Raw genomic sequence first — 20,646 nt, 5'->3', positions numbered from 1 at the left:
GTCTATTTCGTAAAGCATTTATAAAAGCAGCGCATGTATTCTCAGTCCCAAAAAATATATATTGCAAAAGCATTTAAAAATGGAGCAAATGAAACTCACTCTACAATATTTTGTAGTAAAAATATTCATACGACGAAACTGAACAATGCAAGGTTGGCCTCGGATTCACGAACCTATATTATTTGTATATATAATAATACACGTAATCGTAATCGATCGATCAATTATATATATATATATATATATATATTATTAATAATATACTTTTTATACTATATGTTATTTAGATAAATTTAGTTTATATGTTTTATATAACTATTACATATCATTTATAATAAAAACTGTATTTTAAGGTTTAGTATATATTTATATATTAATTGATATAGCTTAACTAATATCTTTTTAGTAATAAAATTATAGCGTAATGTATCTTTATATAAAGGTATCTATTTATGATAATATAGATAGTTTTTGTGATAACAAAATAATAATTTTATAAGAATGATAATAATGATAATAAGTTTAATAATAATAATAATACTAATGATTATATTAATAATAATAATGATAATATTTATAATACTACTTATGTTACTAATAATAATAACAATATTCTTATTTATAACTATAATCATAATAATAATAATAATAATGATAACTAATACTTGCATGACAAAATTTATAATAATAAATACGTTTGTAATGTTAATAATAATAATGGTTTTAATACTTTTAACTATGATAGTAATAATAAGTGTTATAATACTAATAATAACAATAATATCAATAACAATAATAGTCATAGTAATAACATTAATAATAATAATAATATAAATGATAATCAAAATGATAATAATAATAATAATAATAATAATAATAATAATAATAATAATAATAATAATAAATATGAAAACTACCTCTTATAAAACGAGTTCCAAAAAGAAAACAAGCCACTACAGGGCTCGAACCCGTGACCTCTAGCCAAACCCAAAACACCATTAACCATTGCAGCAATTTAGTTTTTCTGATTTATTACCCTTTTAAATTTCTTTAACCATTTTCTGTTTCATGTTCTTCTCCTTCTTAATACAAAGTCGACCAGGGAACGAACTAACTTAACAACTAAGTAATTATTAAATTTCTAGAATTTTGAACTTCATACAGAAACGTTTAATAAGAAAATAGATTAATTAAAACACAACAAAGTAAAAAAAATTTAAAAAAAAAAAGCTGTACAGCTTGAATAATAACGCGTAATAACTTGAAATCAAACTTGGATTTTTAAAATGTTGTAGACTTCGATTATAACATGAAAAAGATGTGAAATTACTCCTAGAATCTTTCTGTAACCTCAATTGAATCAGAAACATCGATTTGAAATCGAATTTGATGATGAACAAAAGTTTGACTTTTTGAAATTTTAACTTTGACTCAAGAATAAGAGATCGATAGGAAAAATTGGAACTTAAGACTTTACAGATAGTTTGAAATAAAGATTCCAATCATAACTGCATTTACACATTTTGAAAATTGATTTAAAACCGAGCTATTGCTAAAAAGTTATCAAGAATAGAGTTGATGAGTTTGTTTCCAGGTTTTCTTATTAAATTCACTCAGGTGCAAGCCGTAATAATTTTAAATGATAATGTGTATGAATGATTGAATGATTTCTCTCCTATTGTCGAGCTTAAACACTTGTTTTATAATGGGATGTCGATGCCAGAATATTTCAAAGCAGACAGAAATATAAAAATAAAAGAATTAAAAGTGGATGTTGATTGCTAACGTATTTTGTTTGTAACTGTAATATGAGATCGACGTTAAACATGATTAAGGACAGAAACAAAAAAATAGCTGTAGTTTTGATTGAGATATTCAATAAATTTGGGGCTGTATACGTATGATCTTAATAATTTAATTAATATTAATAATTATAATTAATAATTGTAATTATATTAATGAAAATAATAATAATAATAATAATAATAATATTATTATTAATAATATTTATTAACAACATTGATAATAAAATAATTATTGCTAATACTCTTAATTATGATCATAATAATAATTTATTTTATCTTTATAATAGTGTTTATAATATTAATAATGATTTTAATGTTAATGGTAAATATAATAATAATAGAAATGATAATCTTAAAATCATAATTTTTATTATTAATTATAATAATGCTGATTTTAATATTAATATTGATAATAATAACTAAAAATGATAATTTTTAGTAATTAAGTTAATAATGATAATAATAACTATAAAATCAATAATAATAATATCATTTATGATAATATTACTAATACTAATTATAATAATACTAATTATAATAATACTAATAATAATAATAATATTAGTAATAACAATATTATAACGATTTATCAAATTCACATTACAGGTTATATATATTTGAAATAATATTAATAATACTAGTATTGACATTAATATTGAAAGTAATGACAATATTATTATAACAACTATAGTTATACTTGTATTACATATATGTATTATTACTTATGTAATATTTATTATTCATGTAGTATATCCTATAATAATTTTTATTGATTATTTATTATTTCTAAGATTACAATATATTAGAAATCATATATATTTATATATAGATTCTCTTTTAATAACAACTTAATGATACTGTTTTATTATTTTACATTTTCATGTATATATATATATATATATATATATATATATATATATATATATATATATATTGAATTACATATTTACTTACAAAACAATTTGTTCGTGAATCTCCGGGAATAGTCAAGGTCAAATGCATTCATGGATAATAGTTCAAACATTTTGAGACTCGGTTTAATAAAATTTACTTATCGTGTCAGAATTATTTACAGATTAAGTTTAAATTTGATCGGAAATTTCCGGGTCGTCACACGCGATGTTTACCATTATCAAAAAATTAGACTCATACCTCGATAGTTTATCTTATAATAAATGTAACTTATATATATGAATGTTATGGTCATTTGCTTCTATAAATCATCGTCTAGTTATATATATAAAAGTACTATTTTAAATCAACACGTTTTATAACTAAATAAATATTATATCTTACTATTGTGCGAGATATATATATTTTCTTATTTAGAAATATAAATTTGTACTTAAAATATTTAATTAATAATATAACATTTAGTTTTTCAAAACTATTTATATTTCAAAGTTCATTTTTATTTCGTTTAGAAAAATATTATAACACGTAACGTTTTCATTTTAAAACTTAAATAGATACATTTCATTTATGTATTAACGTTTTAAATATCAATCGCATTACTAAGCGAGTGTTAATCGTGTACTTAACCAAATTGAAAACATATATTTTTAATGAACACGTTTTAAATACAAGTTGCAAGTTATCTATATATTTAAGAACCAATATTTCAACTTACGTTTATTTAATCAAAGACATTTTAAATAATCAAGTTCTATTATATCAAAAAGCGTTTTAGTACATTTGAAAATAGATCAATAGTGTATTATGAAATTAAATCTTTCACTAACCTTTGTCTAACTCTCGAAACTTGACAATTTGTTCTTACTTGTAAATCACTTTACCATTTTTCGAATATTGTTAAAATGGAAAGATTTCTCAAATCAACGTGGACCTCACAACAAAGACTCATAATATACAATGTATTTGATAAATCAATCATTTGATATTATCTTCTAATTCCACCGATAAACATATTGAAACAAATACGTTCATGTAAAGTATTATACGTTTAATACTTTGTTAATATTTTCAAGTTATAATATATACACATATACATATAGTCATATCCGTTCATATAACGGTTCGTGAATCATTGGAATTTGGTCGAGGTTAAATGAATGTATGAACATGGTTTAACATCCTTGAGATTCAACTTAACAAACTTTGCTTATCGTGTCGAAATAATATAAAGATAAAGTTTAAATTTGGTCAGAAATTTCCGGGTTGTCACACTTGTGATTCGAGTCCGTTATTTATAGCTACAGTGCTATCCGTTCATTAGAGCCACGTGTTCCATGTTGCTTTCTTGTCTGCACTACCTGGTTATTTAATGGAGGGGACCAGGGAACAGTACTATCACCTTTTTCGCTGGCTGTCGGCCCTTGTACAGAGATCGTGGCAAGTACAGGACATGTCACCCTTATGCAGCGCACCATCATCAAGATGGCACCCTCTAGCGCACATTTACTTGCGCCAGAAGTGCTATAGCGTGGAGGATATGTACATGGTGCAAGTGTGATGCGCAACACGAGTCAATCGGGTATGCGTATCATTAAGTCCCCCTAGTTCGATACTATGCGCAAGTATTGCGCATGGTGTCGAACTCAACTGATATTAATTCCATGACAGGTGTGACGTGACAGCTGTCACGTCACCTGTCACATTACATTAAATTCTCTCCTTGAGTTATCTTCTGACACGTGTACGGTCAAGATTCATTATGGCAGTCTCTTCCCCTTCTATAAATAGAACTTTCTTCATTCATTTTTTACTTTTCTCTCCTCTCTTTCCGACATGGCCTATCGCGCTGACTTTTCCAACGTTGGATCCATCCCTTCATCCATCTCTGCCGAATACGTAGCGCATATCTCAAAGCGCTATCCTCCCATGAGATCCCTTTTGCCCGTCGTTCCTGGACGTTTAGACCGGGCCAACCGTGCACCTAGCGGGAAAGTAGCCGTTTATAGTGTAGTGTTCGAGCGTGGAAATATGCGCATTCCGCCTACGAATTTCATCTTGTGCGTACTTTCTCATTCTAACATTGGCATAGGTCAGTTGGATCCTGACAGCGCCTGTCGCCTTGTTATTTTTCAGATGTGGTGCAGGGCGCACGACTTTATTCCTACGGTGAATTTGTTTAAGAACATATTTTCTTCTGAACGGCTCGATTCGGGTTGGTTTTCTTTTCGCGATAATGTTCGCTTTACCGGCGAGCCATTAGAGGAGAATCCGCGCGATTGGAAAGAGCATTACTTCTTCGTGGATGACACCTTCATTCCGTTAGAGTTCTCAAATGTGAGCGCTTGGCAATATGGTTTCAATGGCAGCTTAAATAAATGCGTAGGTCACGCGCTTCCCTTACGCGCAGTATAGCAACAGCGTGTTGTATGCTGGTGGGATATCCAAACATTAGCCAGATCCCAACTACTATCCTCACTTCAGTCGTCATCTGCAAGGTATGTAGAGCCTTTTACCTTCTTTTATTCTTAACCTTCCTTAACGCTCTTACCATTTGTTGACAGCAATTTCTTTCTCCGAGTACCTCGAGTTCTCTTCTTCTACTTCAGTAGTGGTGGATCGCATGCCTTTAGAGAAAGGCTTTTCTACTAAGCGCCCCGTCACCGCAGCTTCTGTTTCTGGCCCTTCGCGCAAGAAGAAAAAGAAGAAGGTCGTGGTGCAGTATGCTGACTTGCCCAAACAATGTCCTCGCGGGAAACTCGTTCCGACACATCGTGGCGCGCCTGCTCTGAAGAAGCGCAAAAGATCTGCTGCTTCTTCCCCTTCAAAGCACGCTAGTGCTGGTATACTGCGCACCTCCTTTGTTACTTATTTTGTTTGTACTTCAGCATTACTTAATTGTTATTATTCCGATATAGATGATGGGCACGGTAGTAATGCGAGAGGGAGCACGGATAGACCTCATCCATCTCCCATTCAGATCGACAGTGACTCTTCTGTTGAAAGGCAGCACCCAAACTCGGCGGGTTCTTGTAAGGGTAAGAACGTCCAGAGCCCTAGGCCGAGCAACGAGTCTTCCGATAATGAATTCTCCGTGATGAGGGATACCATAATGCGCCTTTGCAGCAAGCTTGATAAGGCGCAGCAGGCGAACAAAAATATTCAGGCACAGCTGGATCGCGCTAACCTTCAGAATATGGATCCTGAGGAAACTATCCGTGTGCTACGCACACAATGCGCCGAGTTGGAGCAGTGAGTGAGGTCGGCTGCTCACGAGTTTGAGGTGTTAAAGGCAGGCCTTCCTCGTATAGTGGATCATGCTTTAAACAGCGCTGCCGTAAATGATCGCTATGAGAGAGCTTTAAAAGATATACAGGATTTCGAGCGTCTTCACTTCTGGGATATCGTAAAGGAACATATTCAGGTGCCCACCATTCTTCCCAAAGCTATTCGAGACTGCCTCATTCTTGGAGCGCGAAAAGTCGCTTATGAGGCCTGCAGAGTGCTACATCACATCCCTATTCCCCGACTTGAGGAGTTGTTACGCAACCCGCGAGTGTCAGCGCGAGAGTTGATAGATTCTAAGTTGTAATTTTGCTTTGTAATGTCATAATGCGTCACGACGCGTGTAACATTTTGTATTAAGTGTATTTTTCGCAATAAATGGAAAACGTATTACCGCGATGTAAGCTTGTGATGCACTTACTTTTCGTATTCTTGTTTCATTACTGGTAATTATTGTTGTTTTATACTCTTGGCGTGTCGTCACTAACCTTCATGTGCGCTGATGTGCACTCAACACACACTTGGGTCCCGCGCTCGTAATCGCGTCGAAGAGTCTTCCAAACGTTAGTTTAGGAATGTGGTCAAGCGCGACCAACGCTTTTTTTGTTTATAGTCATGACTTGCAGATCCATAGGTCTGCTCGGGTGGAACTAGGTCAAACCAATGACCGTCGCTCTCCGGTAATAGGTCTACTCTGTCACCAAATAGACTTCTGCCGCGCGGGAGCTAGGGAAAGTCATCCATTAAGTAGGCAGGAATGCTCTAGTATTTTACTGTGCGCGTGCAGTTCAAATCATAAAGCTATTCAGCTCTGAGAGGCACATGAAATCGTAACCGAAAATGACTTAATGCTTTAATATAATCAAAAAATGAGTTTGCAATAGTGCAATACACGGTCGACCTACAAAGGCACGTTGTTTAGTAATTACATGTAAGTCTAGACAAAGTAGGTGATTGATCAAGTCTCCTATTTTCTATATTACATGTAGCATTTTTTAAGCGCGGTAGCATGCCAGGTCCGCTTGATTGGATTTCCCTTAAGCTCTGCCAGTTTGTAAGTTCTGGTGTTACTGACCCCCACGACCCTGTAAGGTCCTTTCCAGTTTGGCCCTAACTTTCCAGTGTTTTGAGCCCTGCTTGCTTGGTTGTCGCACCACACAAGGTCTCCTACCTTGTAAGTTCTTGCCCTTACGTGCTTGTCATAATATTTTGCAATGCGCTGCTTGTTGGCGGCTTCTTGAATTGCTGCCATTTCCCTGCGTTCCTCCGTGTAGTTTAGGTTAGTGCGCAATCTTTCGTCGTTCTCGCCTTCGCTGTATGAAAAAATTCTTTCTGTCGGAACTGTTATCTTCGCTGGTATTACTGCCTCTGAGCTGTATACCAGACTAAACGGTGTCTCTCATGAGCTATTCTTGTGCGTTGTTCTGTGTGCCCATAGGACTTTTGGTAACTCATCCACCCATCCGTTGCGCTTCATCCCCAACCTTTCTTTGATGGCGTGCACAATGTCTCTGTTTGTAACCTCACATTGACCGTTGGCCTGAGGGTGCGCAACGGAGGTGAAGCGTTGTTTGATATTCAAATCTTAACACTAGCTGCGGAATGGGTTACCTTCAAATTGCGTACCATTATCGCTAACAATCTCATTAGGTACGCCGAATCTGCACAATATGCTTTCCCAGAAAAAATCTCTAACTTGCTTACTGGTAATAGTGCGCAATGGCTTGGCTTCCACCCATTTGGTGAAGAAGTCTATAGCTACCACCAGGTACTCAGCGTTTCCCGCGCCCTTTGGGAAAGGTCCCACTATGTCGATAGCCCATTTGCAGAATGGCCATGGCGATACGATAGGTATCATAGGGTGTTAAGGTGCTATGCTAATGGGCGCTTGTAACTGGCACTCCTGGCAGACTCTTATCCTTTCAGCTGTGTCAGCGTACATTCTGGGCCAATAATACCCTAGTCGCTTAATCCTCTCGGTGACTGTCCTCCACCCAGAATGTAACCCGCAGGATCCCTTGTGAACCTCGCCAATAATCATAGCAGCTTTTTTAGGTCCCACACAGCGCAGGGATGAGCCTAAATAAGACTTTCAATATAAAATTTCTCCTCGCAACTCGTAGTTTGGCACTTTTACCCTGATCTTCATTGCTTCTTTCTCTCCTTCAGGCAATGATCCAGTGCATAAGAACTCTATGATATCTGTCATCCAAGTCTCTTCTTCTTCTTCAACAGATGCAATCGTGGTTTCTGGCTCTGTGGACTTCGTGAAGACTTGCTCTACTAATATTTTCTTTTCCAGGTGATTGAAGGTGAGGGCTGCCAGTTTACTGAGTACATCTACTTGCTTGTTCTGGCTCCTGGGGATTTGGCTGATCCTGAAGTCGACGAACGTATCGGCTAGAGAGTGGACCAGAGCCAGGTATGATTGCATGGATTTGTCGTTGGCGTCAAAGGTGTCGTTTATCTGATTGGCGACTAGCTGTGAATCCACATAAGCTTGCAGTTTCTTTATTCCTAGCTCATTAACTATACGCATTACTGCTAACAGTGCCTCATATTCTGCCTCGTTGTTTATTACCTTAAAGTTAAACCGTAGCGCGTATGTATGCTCTTCCTGATGTGGACCTGTGAGGATTAATCCTGCGCCAGTGCTCTCAGAGCTTGTCGCACCGTCGGTATAGAGCTCCCACAATTCGAGCAGGGGTGCGGGAAGCTGTTCAGGGTCGTCTATTACCGGCATATCAGCGGCCGTTTCGGCCAAATAATCGGCCATCACCTGCCCCTTGATAGCGCTTCTAGCGTAGTATGAGATTTCATGCTCGCCTAACTCTATTGCCCATTTGGTTAACCTACCTAATATCTCGGGTTTATAGAGCAGCCGTCGAATAGGTTGATCAGTGAGCACTGTTATCGGGTGTGCTTGAAAGTATCTGCGCAGACGTTGGGTAGTAATGACGAGCGTGTATACAAGTTTTTCTATGGAGAGATAATTCAGCTCGCTTCCTGATAGCGCTTTGCTGACGAAGTATATTGGCATTTGGGCGTCTCCTCGTTCGACAACTAAGACGGAGCTAACAGCTTCCCTAGACACCGCGAGGTAAAGTATCAGGGTTTCACCTGCAATTGGCGCTGTCAGCGTCGGGAGGTCTTTGAGGAGCACCTTCATCTCCTGGAATACCTTTTCTGCCTCGTCTGTCCATTTAAAATCTGACTTTTTAGCGCAGTCCTTCAGGGTGTGAAAGAACGGGAGCGATCTTTCAGCGGCCTTGGACAGGAATCGCGTCAATGCAACTAATTTCCCATTGAGGTTCTGAACTTGCTTTTTTGTTTTTGGGGGAGGCATCTTTTCAATTGCTTCTATCTTCTTTGGATTGGCCTTGATTCCACGCGGAGTCACAATGTGTCCCAAAAAATTCCCTTCCCCTTCTCCGAAGCTGCACTTGGCCGGCTTGAGTTTCATGTTGACGCTCTGGAGCATGTTAAACGTTTCGAGTATATCGGCTAATAACTATTCCTAGGTATTGCTTTTAATGATGAGGTCGTCAATGTATGCCTCAAGGTTGCGCCCTATTTGTTTAGCGAATGCTGTATCAATGGTGCGTTGGTAAGTAGCGCCCGCGTTCTTTAGTCCGAAGGGCATCTTGGTGTAACAGTATATCCCTTGGTCTGTGTGGAATGCGGTTTTCTCTTCATATTCTTTCGCCATTTGTATTTGGTGATATCCTTTGTAGGCATCTAGGAAGCACTTGAACCTAAAACCAGCGAGCGACTCCACTTTCCAGTCTATCTCTGGCAAAGGATAGTTATCTTTGGGGTAAGCTTTGTTAATGTCTTTAAAATCAATATAGAGCCGCCACGTTCCATCATACTTGGCCACTAGCACAGGGTTGGCTACCCATGTCTAGTAGTTTACTTTGCGCAATATGTTGGCTTTAACCAACTTATCCACTTCTCTTCGCAACCACTCACTTCTTTTCGGGGCCATGGGCCGCTTCTTTTGCTTGATTGGGGTCAAATTGATGCTGGGAGGTGATGCTGCGCTATCTCTTGTGGCACTCCAGTCATGTCAGCATCGCGCCAACAAAACACGTCGAAATTGGTGATGAGGATGTTCCTCAATTTTTCCTTAGTCTCGTGTGTGAGGCTCCTCTATCTTTACTTTCTGCTCCGGATACTCAGGATTAACTATAACCCACCATTCATTTGCACCCTTTTCTTCGGGAGTAGCGCTCCCCTTGTCAGTAACAGATGCGCACAAGGCATACAGCGGCGTTGACTCGAGGGTGGCAACTCCTTGATCCGTCAAGAATCGAACCATCCCATGAATGGTGGATGGTATAATGCCAAATTTCTGAATGGAATTCCTTCCTAGTATAGCATTGTATCTAGAGTACGAGCGCACAACACAGAATTCTATGATCTCGGTGCGCTTCTTTGATTTATCCCTGCTGTCTCTCAGCTCCAGCTTCAAATCCAAGATTCCGATAGGCCACGCTGATTCTCCCAAAAATCCGGATAAGGCTGTAGTCGGGGGCTTGATGGTTCTCTTCACCGTTGTGGGTAGCTTTCGGAAGCAATGCTCCTACATGATGTCAACGCTACTGTCGTTGTCCATGTGAAGGTGCTAAACGCCATGACCTGACTCGGGCAGATATCCCTGCACTACGATGGGTGCGCAGGAAGTGTTGAATGTCTGAATGGTGGGGAATGATATCTCCGTCATCCTCGAGCTTCCATCAGCCTGGCTTTGCGCTTTGTTCCTAGCTGTGGTCGGCAGTTGGCCATTGAATGCACTTATTTTTTCGCGACAGGTGCATGTATAGAAAAAATAAATGAGTAGTGGACATATAGAGAAAAGATCAAATCGAAACCTTTTAACTTGTATGTCCCACAGATGGCGCCAAATGATCAAGCATAGAATAATCGGGTCAGGTTCGGTCCGTGCTTGACATCATTGAGAGGGGATTTAAGGGTCAATTGATTTTAGCTCTCTGGTCCGGAGTACCGTGAATAACCCCTTGCAAGATGATGATCTCAACAGGGGTGGTTAAAGGTAGACCCACCATCGACGGGTAGTCCGGACATTGATGGCTCGCGTTGACGATAGGATATATGTTCAAGGAACGTTACCTGTATATCTAGAGTGTCTAGTGCAATGCTGTGAGTCCGGTAGCATGGGCGAGGAGGGCGCTGTATGAGCTGCGCGACTGGTTCGTACGTATATACTCAAAATATAATGTGTGTAATTTCCTAAAGAACCAACCCCTTGCCTTGTGATTCGAGTCCGTTATTTATAGCTATAGTGTTGTCCGTTCATTGGAGCCACGTGTTCCATGTTGCTTTCTTGTCTGCACTACCTGGTTATTTCGTGGAGGGGACCAGGGAACATTACTATCACCTTTTTCGCTGGCTGTCGGCCCTTGTACAGAGATCGTATCAAGTACAGGACACGTCACCCTTATGCAGCGCGCCATCATCAAGATGGCGTCCTCTAGCACACATTTACTTGCGCTAGAAGTGCTATAGCGTGGAGGATATGCACATGGTGCAAGTGTGATGCGCAACACGAGTCAATCGGGTATGCGTATCATTAATAACTCATTTCCTTTATCAGTTGAGAGTTTAAGAAATTAAGGTAGTGGTGTTGAAGTAGGTTTACAAGCACTCAGCCCTGCATCAGTCAACAAATCCATAACATACTTCCTTTGATGAAGATAAGTTCCAGTAGAGGTTGTATATAATTCTATACCAAGAAAATAAATTGCCAAGCCCTAGGGGTGTGCGTGGTACGGTTTCGGACCAATCTTGTTCGGTTTGGTTCCATCCCGAATCCCAATTTAAAGTAAAAACATGGACTGAGGACCGAACTAAATATTATCGGTTCGGTTCGGTACGGTACGCTTCGGGTATTTTTAGTGTTTTTTTCAGTTTTGGTCCGGTTCGGTCCGGACCGAGGACCGAAAATCCGTAAAATTATGGACCAAGGACCGGAACGAAAAAGCTCAGTTTGGTTCAAAATCGGTCCGATCTGGTACGGTCTTCAGTTCTTCCCGTACCATACACACCCCTACTAAGCCTAAATCTTTTATGGTGAATTTATCATCCAAATTGTCCTTGACCCATTTTATTTCTTCATTGTCTGTTACTAGTATATCTTCAACATATACTAAAACAGCAGTAAACTTATCATCTTTGGACTTAACAAATAAGGAGTAATCATGTTTAGACTGTATGAACCCCAAAGATACCAAAAATTTAGTTAATTCTTGATTCCATTGTCTTGATGCTTGTTTAAGACCATATAATGATTTCCTCAATTTGCAGACTTGGTTTGGAAGAGCTTTGGTATATCCTTCAGGAGGCACCATATAAATCTCCTCTTCCACAAAACTATAAAGAAATGCATTGTTAACATCCATTCGATGTAATGGCCATTGTTTAGCAGAAGCTATTGCTATGATAACTCTAACAGTTGCAGTTTTTGCCACTGGAGAGAATGTGTGTTTGTAACCTATCCCTTCCTTTTGATTGTAACCCTTTACCACCAACCTTGCTTTCAATCTTTCAACAGACCCATCAGGATTGTACTTGGTTTTATAAACTCATTTAGAATTGATAGCCTTATGGGTAGCGGGTAATTCAGTTAACTCCCATGTTTCATTATCTTCAAGAGCTTGTATTTATTTATTCATAGCTTCAGTACAGCCTGGATCTGCATATGCTTCTTTATAACTAAAAGGCTCTTTGGATGTCAAAACATTGAAGAAAGAAGCAACATAATCTATAGGGTACATATCAAACTCTGCATTTTTGAAAAGTGTATAATTTGATGCAGAAATGACATTATTAACCACATTCTCAGGTTGGATAAAATCTTTTAACCAAACATTAGGTTTTGACACTCTTGTGGATCTTCTAACTCCATCATTATTCACTACTGGAACAGATGGAATTGGTTGAATCTCTGGTGCACTTTCAGGTTGAATTGGGTTATTTTGAACAGAATGAATATCTTCTTGCAAAGTTTCATTGGAAATCTCATATTCATTGTCACTACCATAGGTAGGCATTGTTGGTGTTGACATATCATGACTTTCATTGGAAGTATCATTGGTACCATCTCTATAAGGAAATACATCTTCCTTAAAGAGAACATCTCTACTGCAAAACACTTCTGTTGTGTTTAAATTGTAGAGCTTCTAACTCTTCTGCCCAGGTGAATAACCTAGCAAAATACACTTGATGCCTCTAGCTTCAAACTTATCCTTTTGTGGGTTAGTCAATGTTGCATAGCATAAACAACCAATTGTTCTTAAATGACTATAATGTAACGACCTGACTTTTTTGACTTATATTTGTGCTTATAACTTTCACGAAACTGCGTATTTGTGCGTACTATGCTATATTATGTTCTGGGATATTTATTCATGTTAATTACTTTCGTTAATACCTTACAACGTGTCATTAAGTGTTTAATCACTTAACTTGATCCTCGAATGCTTTATTGACCGTTAGTGTCACTTGACGTTTAGAACGAGCTATGTACTTGGTACACGTTTAACTTTTGTCATAATTGGAATATTATGACTACTTAAAACTAATTGTTATTTTTCTAATGACAATTACTTGGCTTATTGGTTGCTTAATTACGCTTAGTAATTTTACTAATGCACACTAGTTAGTCTTAATGGACTTTTTACCTTAATGGACTTAGGCCCACCCTACTCTAGTTAATGGACCATTGAATTAGCCCAACTTTAATGGACTTATGATCCATTAAGATGTAGGACAAAAACCCATTAAGATGAGCCAACATACTAGCATTTTTGTTAACCATTACTACACATGTTGCATGGGATCCCAACAACAAGCACCACATTTAGACCACCACCATGTAAAAAGCAAATTTTGTCTCCCCCTTGTCTGCCCTAGGCCGTCAGCCAAACCACCACCACCACCACTATAAATATCACACTTGATTCTTCATTTCACACTTGATTTCATTCTCATTTTACACACACTTTCTCTCTAATTTTCTTTCTAGTCTTTCTCACACTAAAATTGTAAGTTCTTCTTCTTCTTCTTCTTCTTCTTCTTCTTCTTCTTCTTCTTCTTCTTCTTCTTCTTCTTCTCTTCTTAATCACGACATCATCATCATCATAAGATCAAGCTTTTTAGCTTTTGATCTTGTTACATCTTGTAGATTCAAAATTTGATTTGAAATCTTCAAGAACATGAAAGACTCAAGCTTTTTAGCTTTGAATCTTCATTACTTTGTTGGATCTAAGTTTTGAAGCTTAAGATCACTTTATTTTGTTAAAAGATCAAAACTTGTGTTTATGATCTTCATGTAACTCGTAGATCTAGCTTTTTGCTTTAAAGATCTTCAAGAACATTAAAGATCCAAGCTTTCTAGCTTAGGGTTTCATTATTTTGTTTAGATCTAAGCTTTTTAAGTTTATGATCTCATTACTTTTACTAGATCTTAGCTTTCTAGCTTATGGTCTCATTAATCTTGTAAAGATCCAAGCTTTCTAGCTTAGAGTTTCTTAACACTTGAGATCTAAGTTATTATTGTCGATCTCACTTACTTGGAACCTTTTTATGATTTTTATGGTGATAAAAATCAAGTCTTCATCATCTCATATGATGAAGATGTATAAACTTGTATCAAAAGGACAAAGGTTGAAGCTTTATTGTGTTTATGCAATAAAGAGACAACTTTGATGTTCAAAACTTGTAAAAAGTTAGCTTTTACTTTTAGTTGTATGTTGATGGTTAAAACTTGGTCATAATGATGCTAAAACATCAAAGAATTGTACACTTGAGGCTTATACGCATCAAGGATGAGAACCGTGATAAGCATCAAGCACCAAGAAACCCACCGGAGCACTTGTTTCTGTTTTTCAGGGTCTGATCAGACTCCCGAGACATCTGGAAAGTTGATTTCCAGATAGTTTAGTTTGAGTAGATGACTTTTCGTTTAAGACTCGCCTAAATCCAATATACGGTTTAGGATTTATAGCCTTTCGAAAATACTACGCCTTCGTAACGACGTGCTGAAATTTCTGACATACTCGCGCTTGAACCATCGCCACGGTCAAACGACATCGAGTTAGGATCTGAAAATTTGAGAGAGGTAAAAGGACTCACATACGGAGCCTTGGCCACTAGCCACACGTCTTTTCAGTTTGCATAGAGGTCGTAACAGCTGATCGAATTCAGCCTTTCGTTTAGACCTCTATTCTTGTTGAAAACTTACTTTATCTTTTATGAATGATGATGAAGATGATGATACCTAAGACTTAACCTATTTACTTTTAAACTTTTGGGCACGATTTACTGACTTATTAACCTTTGACTTAGGTTGAGGACCTTTCGGACCGACTTACTACTTGCATACTTTTCATATCGACTTTTACCGCACATTCACTGTGAGTTATAGCTCCCTTTCTACTTTACTATTTTTGGGACTGAGAATACATGCACTTTTTATGTTTTACATACTAGACACGAGTACTTAAACTTTATATATGTGTGGGTGATATAACGGCACAAAGATTCCCCTTAGCACGGTAATGTTTAGTCATTGGTTTTTGAACCGGTGAACGCGAATCTTAGATATGGATCCATAGGGTTTGACATTCCCACTCGGGCTAGTCGCGCTAGCATTTAATGGGTGTTTAATACTTCGTAAACTTACGCACTCGCCAAGTGTACTTTTAGGGGGTGATATTTATATTACTTTGTTAAGTTAGTTACCGGGTGCCCACGGACAAGCATATACTTTTCATACTGTTTTAAATACGAAATCTCATGGTCTACATTATATCGTTGTTTACAAAAACTATAGCTCACCAACATTCGTGTTGACGTTTTTAAGCATGTTATTTCTCAGGTGCTTAGATGAAATTGCTTCCGCTGTTATAGACTCGCTGTATTAGATTTCCGCTGCATTGTTAGAGATGTCTCAAGCATGGACTTTTATTTTTGCATTCACTACTTATGTTATTTTCGAACCATGGTTTTGTAATGACCTTAGTGTCAAGTACTGTTGTTAATGCTTTCTATTCGTAGAAGCATGTTATCCTTTGTAAAACATTTGACGTTGGTAAAGACGTTACCCTTTTTATGAATGCAAAACTTGTTTTTAAACAGCATATAGTGTTGTAACCGTGTAATGATCCTATTGTTGATGATCCGTACATATTGATTTTGTACGGGGTGCCACATTCTCAAGATGAGGCTCTCAAAGATGAAAATATTTCTCACGAGCGCTTGAACATTCTCGTCTCTCGATTCGAGGTTAAAGAGACCGGGCTCCGATATTTCGCCGGAAGAATTTGGGTGCCTAGTTATGGGGATTTACGAAGTCTTATTCTAGACGAAGCCCATAAGTCAAGGAATTCAATTTATTCAGGAGCCGGTAAGATGTACCACGATCTCAAGGAGCAATATTGGTGGCCAAACCTTAAAGAAGGATGTTGCTACTTACGTTGGAAAGTGTTTAACTTGTTCCAAGGTTAAAGCCGAACATCAGAAGCCATCTGGGTTGCTTCAACAACCCGAGATCCTGCAATGGAAGTGGGAAAGGATAACGATGGACTTCATCACGAAACTACCAAAAACGGTAGGCGGTTATGATACCATCTGGGTTATTATTGACCGTCTCACCAAATCTACTCATTTCCTAGCCATGCAGGAAACCGATACAATGGAGAAGCTTGCACGACTGTACATACAGGAAATTGACATGCTATGTACTACTATAGATGATCTAGGCTGTTGTAGTTACTATGCCTGATTACGTGCTTGCTATATGTCTTACTGACATGGAATAAGTAATTGATTGCTATATTACTATAGCATTATTACTTATTGGGTAACGGATTTTGACTTGGGTCAAAATTTTAATTGGGAGATCAATGGCAAACGGAAGAGGTCCGAGAGAAATGCCCACCGCAGCACAAATCGAGGAAATGGTGACTGCTCGAGTAGCCGCAGCTATGGCGAATGCCAACCCACAAGCTCCGCCAGCTAACCAGAATGTTCAGAATGGGTGCACTTACAAAGAATTTCAGAGCTGCAAGCCCCACAATTTCAGTGGAACGGAAAGGCCAGTTGGGCTAACAAGATGGTTTGAGAAGTTGGAATCGGTGTTTCGTGTTAGCAACTGCTCTGACACGAACAGGATTAAGTACGCATCCTGCACGCTGTCGGATGGCGCTTTGACATGGTGAAACATGCTCGCCCAGTCTCAGGGAATTGATGAAGTTTATGCAACACCATGGGAAGAGTTTAAGAGGGCTATGATAGAGGAATACTGCCCCAGAACCGAAATTCAGAAGATGGAAGCGGAATTTTGGGAACTGAAGGTTGTAGGAACTAACCTTGATGGCTATAATCGAGATACTTGAAGTTAGCCTTGATGTGCCCCACAATGGTTACTCCTGAGTACAAACGGATGGAGAGGTATCTGTGGGGACTTCCCAAAGACATCCAGGGGAATGTCACTTCTTCAAAACCAGGAACTGTCTCGGAAGCTATGCGCATGGCGCACACCTTGATGGATCAAGTCATCCGTCAAGAGCCAGAGAAGATGAAATCTGAATCAGGAGCTAGTAATGGGAAACGTAAGTGGGACGGAAACAAGGGTAAAGGTTTTGATCAGAACCCAGCTAAGAGGCATGAGAATTTTAAGGAAAACAATGACTGGAGGAACCCTAACCCTAACTCTAACTACAAAGGTAGCCTTCCTCAGTGTAAGAGATACTATAAGCATCATACTGGGTACTGCAACGTAGTGTGTGAGAAGTGTAAAAGGACTGGACACATCGGCAGAGATTGTAAGGTCAACACTCCAGCTGTGAGGACAAATCCGAATGGGCCAAGGAAGTGTTTTGAATACTGCCAGCAGGGTCACCTTAAGAATGAATGTCCTAACAAGAAGAAGGATGGCGGGTCAGCACGTGGAAGAGTCTTCAACTTGAACACCAGAGATGCCCGCGAGGATCCTGACTTGGTTACAGGTACATTCACTATTAGCTTCTGTCTTGTTTGATACTGGTACTGATAGGAGTTATGTATGTAGACACTTTTGCTCTAAGATAGATTGGTCATTAGTTCCTTTGGATGAGAGTATACTTGTCGAGGTAGCCAATGGGAAACTGGAGAAAGTTGACCAAATTGGCCGATGAGGTATAATAAACTTAGCTGGTGTGGATTTTGAGATTGATTTGATACCCATTAAGTTGGGGAGCTTTGATGTGATAGTCAGTATGGACTGGTTGTCCAAGGTAAAAGCAGAAGTTATCTGTGGAGAGAAGATTCTTCGTATACCTCACGAGACTGGTGAGCCATTAATTGTTTACGGAGAGAGATGTAGCCTAAAGCTGAACCTTATTAGTTGTATGAAGGCATAAAAGGTCACGAGAAAAGGGCGTTTTGCTATTTTGGCGCATGTGAAGAAGTTGGAAACCGAGGAGAAACGCGTGAAGGATGTACCGATTGTGAACTAATTTCCCGAAGTCTTTCCAGAAGAATTGCCGGGTTTACCCCCGTCGCGATCAGTGGAGTTTCAGATTGATCTATTATCGAGAGCTGTACTTGTAGCTCGCGCACCTTATTGACTTGCGCCTTCCAAACTACAAGAGTTGCAGAGTCAACTACAGGAATTGCTAGACCGTGGATTTATTCGACCGAGTTCATCGCCTTGGGGCGCACATATTTTGTTCGTGAAGAAGAAGGATGGATCTTTCCTCATGTGTATCGATTATCGTGAACTGAACAAGTTGACAATCAAGAACCGGTATCCCCTTCTCAGGATTGACGATCTATTCGAGCAACTGCAAGGATCAAGCGTTTACTCCAAGACCGATTTATGATCGGGTTATCACCAGTTAAGGGTGAAGGAGAGCGATGACCCTAAGACTGTGTTTCGAACTCGTTATGGTCATTATGAGTTTCTCGTGATGCCATTCGATTTAACTAATGCACCTGCTGTGTTCATGGATCTCATGAATCGCGTATGCAAGCCGTACCTAGACAAATTCGTTATCGTCTTCATAGATGATATCCTAATCTATTCTAAAAGAGAAGAGGAACATGAGCAACATCTTAAACTCGTGCTTGAGCTCTTGAGACAAGAGCAACTTCAAGTGTGAATTTTGGTTGAAGGAAGTTCAATTTCTTGGTCATATTGTGAGCGATCAGGGTATCAAAGTTGATCCCCCAAAGATCGAAGCCATTAGCAAGTGGGAAACCCCCACTACTCCTACCCATATCCGTCATTTTTTAGGCCTCGCTGGTTATTATCGTAGATTCATCGAAGGTTTCTCTTTGATTGCACGTCCTTTGACCGCATTAACTCACAAAGGAAAGAAATTCATTTGGGTGGCTGAACAAGAGTCGGCATTCCAAACCCTGAAGTAGAAGTTAACCACCGCACCTATTTTATCCCTTTCCGAAGGCAATTATGATTTTTTTGTATATTGTGACGCCTCGAAACATGGTTTTGGGTGCGTATTGATGCAACGAAAGAAGGTTATTGCTTACGCCTATCGATAATTGAAGATTCACGAACGAAACTACACGACTCACGATCTCAAACTTGGAGCTGTTGTCTTTGCATTTAAACTGTGGAGACACTATCTTTACGGAACTAAAAGTACCATCTTCACCGACCACAAAAGCCTCCAACACATTTTCGATCAGAAGCAACTGAATATGAGACAGTGACAGTGGATCGAGACGTTGAACGACTACGATTGTGAACTTCGTTACCATTCTGGAAAGGCAAATGTAGTAGCTGATGCCATGAGCCGAAAGGAGAGAATGGTACCTCTTCGTGTCCGAGCCTTGAAAATCACCACCCACGCAAATCTCAATAGCCAAATCCGTGTATCTCAAGATGAGGCTCTCAAAGATGAAAATATTTCTCACGAGCGCTTGAACATTCTCGTCTCTTGATTCGAGGTTAAAGAGACCGGGCTCCGGTATTTCACCAGAAGAATTTGGGTGCCTAGTTATGGGGATTTACGAAGTCTTATTCAAGACGAAGCCCATAAGTCATGGTATTCAATTCTTCCAGGAGCCGGTAAGATGTACCACGATCTCAAGGAGCAATATTGGTGGCCAAACCTTAAAGAAGGATGTTGCTACTTACGTTGGAAAGTGTTTAACTTGTTCCAAGGTTAAAGCCGAACATCAGAAGCCATCTGGGTTGCTTCAACAACCCGAGATCCTGCAATGGAAGTGGAAAAGGATAACGATGGACTTCATCACGAAACTACCAAAAACGGTAGGCGATTATGATACCATCTGGGTTATTATTGACCGTCTCACCAAATCCGCTCATTTCCTAGCCATGCAGGAAACCGATACAATGGACAAGCTTGCACAACTATACATAAAGGAAATTGTATCTCGTCACGGCGTACCCTTATCGATTATTTCTGACCGAGATGCCCGTTTCGCTTCTAGATTTTGGCGTTCCTTACATGAAGGCTTGGGAACACGTCTAGACATGAGCACCGCGTATCACCCACAAACCGAAAGGACAAAGCAAGCTCCGATTCAAACCTTGGAGGACATTTTACGAGCTTATGTTATTAATTTCGGAAAAGCTTGGGAAAAGCATTTT

At 38.7% G+C, this 20,646-nt stretch overlaps 1 protein-coding gene across 1 annotated transcript; it reads right to left on the bottom strand.

The window, feature by feature from the left end:
• Positions 1 to 6,981: 6,981 nt before the first annotated feature.
• Positions 6,982 to 7,860, bottom strand: LOC139842791 (uncharacterized). The gene is made up of 2 exons (XM_071832896.1): positions 7,614 to 7,860; positions 6,982 to 7,370 (listed from the first exon to the last, which is right to left on the bottom strand). Exons 1-2 carry the CDS (start codon positions 7,858 to 7,860, stop codon positions 6,982 to 6,984), a joined length of 636 nt encoding a protein of 211 aa, XP_071688997.1.
• Positions 7,861 to 20,646: the final 12,786 nt, after the last annotated feature.

This window comes from Rutidosis leptorrhynchoides, chromosome 4, assembly GCF_046630445.1.
Source record: "Rutidosis leptorrhynchoides isolate AG116_Rl617_1_P2 chromosome 4, CSIRO_AGI_Rlap_v1, whole genome shotgun sequence".
NCBI classification, from domain to species: Eukaryota; Viridiplantae; Streptophyta; class Magnoliopsida; order Asterales; family Asteraceae; genus Rutidosis; species Rutidosis leptorrhynchoides.
This window is presented reverse-complemented; position numbering and strand designations above follow the sequence as displayed.